The sequence below is a fragment of the Plasmodium reichenowi genome, chromosome 14 (genome assembly GCF_001601855.1).
Source record: "Plasmodium reichenowi strain SY57 chromosome 14, whole genome shotgun sequence".
Taxonomy (NCBI): domain Eukaryota; phylum Apicomplexa; class Aconoidasida; order Haemosporida; family Plasmodiidae; genus Plasmodium; species Plasmodium reichenowi.
This window is the reverse complement of record NC_033659.1, coordinates 545266-547254: the sequence shown is the minus strand read 5'-3', so window position 1 is coordinate 547254 and position 1989 is coordinate 545266. Positions and strand designations below refer to the sequence as shown.

The following is a 1989-nucleotide window of genomic DNA, read 5'->3' as shown; positions in this document are numbered from 1 at the left end:
AAAAAAAAAAAAAAAATATACATATATATATATATATATATACCAAATAAACGTGGATACCACTTATAAGGTATATTTAAAAATTTTTTTTTTTTGGTGTTTTACTTTTTTTACTTTGCTTTTCTATTTCTGGATATTTCTTTGATTAATGAATCTATAGTAATGTTATCCAGTATACTTTGTATAACTTTATTTAGTGTTGATATATCATTTGGAATATTTTTATCGAATCTTATTTTTTGAGCTATCCATCCGCCTTCTACTTTTTGTTCCCTACCATTCTCACCTTTACAAATTGAGAAGATATTTTTGGAAACATAATAGCACTCAATAATGTAATGTGATATTTTATTAGAAATAGCTAATTGTAACAATTCTTTGTAGACATCTCCATATTCAGCAAGATAACATTTATAAGATGTCCTTACTCCGTTTATAGATATAAAGAGTTCAAATTTACTAGGAATATTATATTCATCGTATATAGTTTCTATACCAAAATCGACTGTATTTAAATTTAGAGGTTTCCATTTTAGGAGTTGATAAAAATTACCTGTTATATATGGAGAATGTAAAGGTGTAAATATAATACCATCAGAATAATGAGGTAGCTTTTTCATAATTTTTATAAGTTCACATATTTTTTCTATTGGATAAAAATCTTTTAAATATATTTCAAAAGGAATTTCTTCCTCATGTATTGTTGAAGCAGTGTCATCAGATGAATAGGAACGTTCATCTTCTTCTTCCTCATATTCTTTTTGTTCTCTATGTTGTTCACGTTTGTACAAAAGTAAGTTACAATTATTTAAAGAATTTATATTATCATTCGTTCCAATGTTTTGTATACCATTATTATTTTCTTCCAAAAGAATTCCATGATTCATCAATATATTATTTTTTTCATTATGATTATTAAAGTCTTGATTTATATTAATACTGTTTATATTGACATTATTCATATTAAAATCGTTCACATTAAGACAATTCACATCAACATCATTCACATTAACATCATTCACATTAACACCGTTCACATTAACACCATTCACATTAACACCATTCACATTAACACCATTCACATTAACACCATTCACATTAACACCATTCACATTAACACCATTCACATTAACACCATTCACATTAACATCATTCACATTAACACCGTTCATATTTTTATTATTGATATGTGGATGGTCATTTTTTTTATGAGATATCAATACATTTTCTTCCTCAGTTAACATATTATTTAAATTACTTTTTCTTTTTTTAATATTATCTTTTTCATCAAGTTCAATATATAGAGATTCATTTTCATGATTAGTTTGTAAATTATTTTTGCTTTTTTTATTTTTTTGAGACTTTTTATATTTTTTTAAAGGTGTTATAACATAATTATACACATTGGTTAATCTTTCAAAATAAGATAAATTTGTTATATCTTTTCTTTGTATATATAAGCCATCATATATCAAATAGACAATTTTTTTTTCTTCTACACCAGTCTTCTCATTATATATAATATCTTCAACTAATTCTCCATCTAATAAAGTTAGTTGTTGTTTTTTGGATAAATCTTCTATGGTAGGTATATGCATATCATTCTTAAAAATTTCATAATTCCTATCAATCAAAAATGTGGTATTTGATGCTATAAATAAAAAGTACCGTACTCCATCCGTCTTCTCACATATTAAATACTCTTTCGTAAATAAATTTTTTATATTATGATTTGTTAAAGATACAGGATTACAACCTGGGAAACCTCTCCTTTTCCATTTTAACATTTCGTTAATTTTGGAGCGAATTTTTTCCTTCAAAAACTCATTCTCAATTTTTTCTCCAGGGTGATATGTACTCGTGATCATTTTTATGAAAAATACAAAAAAAAAAAAAAAAAAAAAAAAAAAAAAAAAAAAAAAAAAAAAAAAAAAAAAAAAAAAAAAAAAATAAAAAAAAAAAAAAAAAAAAAATAATAATAAAAAAAAT

At 23.4% G+C, this 1989-nt stretch overlaps 1 protein-coding gene across 1 annotated transcript; it reads right to left on the bottom strand.

Annotated features, from left to right (window-relative positions):
• Positions 1-110: 110 nt before the first annotated feature.
• PRSY57_1413900 (RNA guanylyltransferase) lies at positions 111-1868 on the bottom strand (the record flags this gene model as incomplete). The annotated part of the gene is made up of 1 exon (XM_012909756.2): positions 111-1868. The coding sequence occupies one exon, from the start codon at positions 1866-1868 to the stop codon at positions 111-113; it is 1758 nt and encodes a 585-aa protein (XP_012765210.2).
• Between the last annotated feature and the right edge of the window lie 121 nt (positions 1869-1989).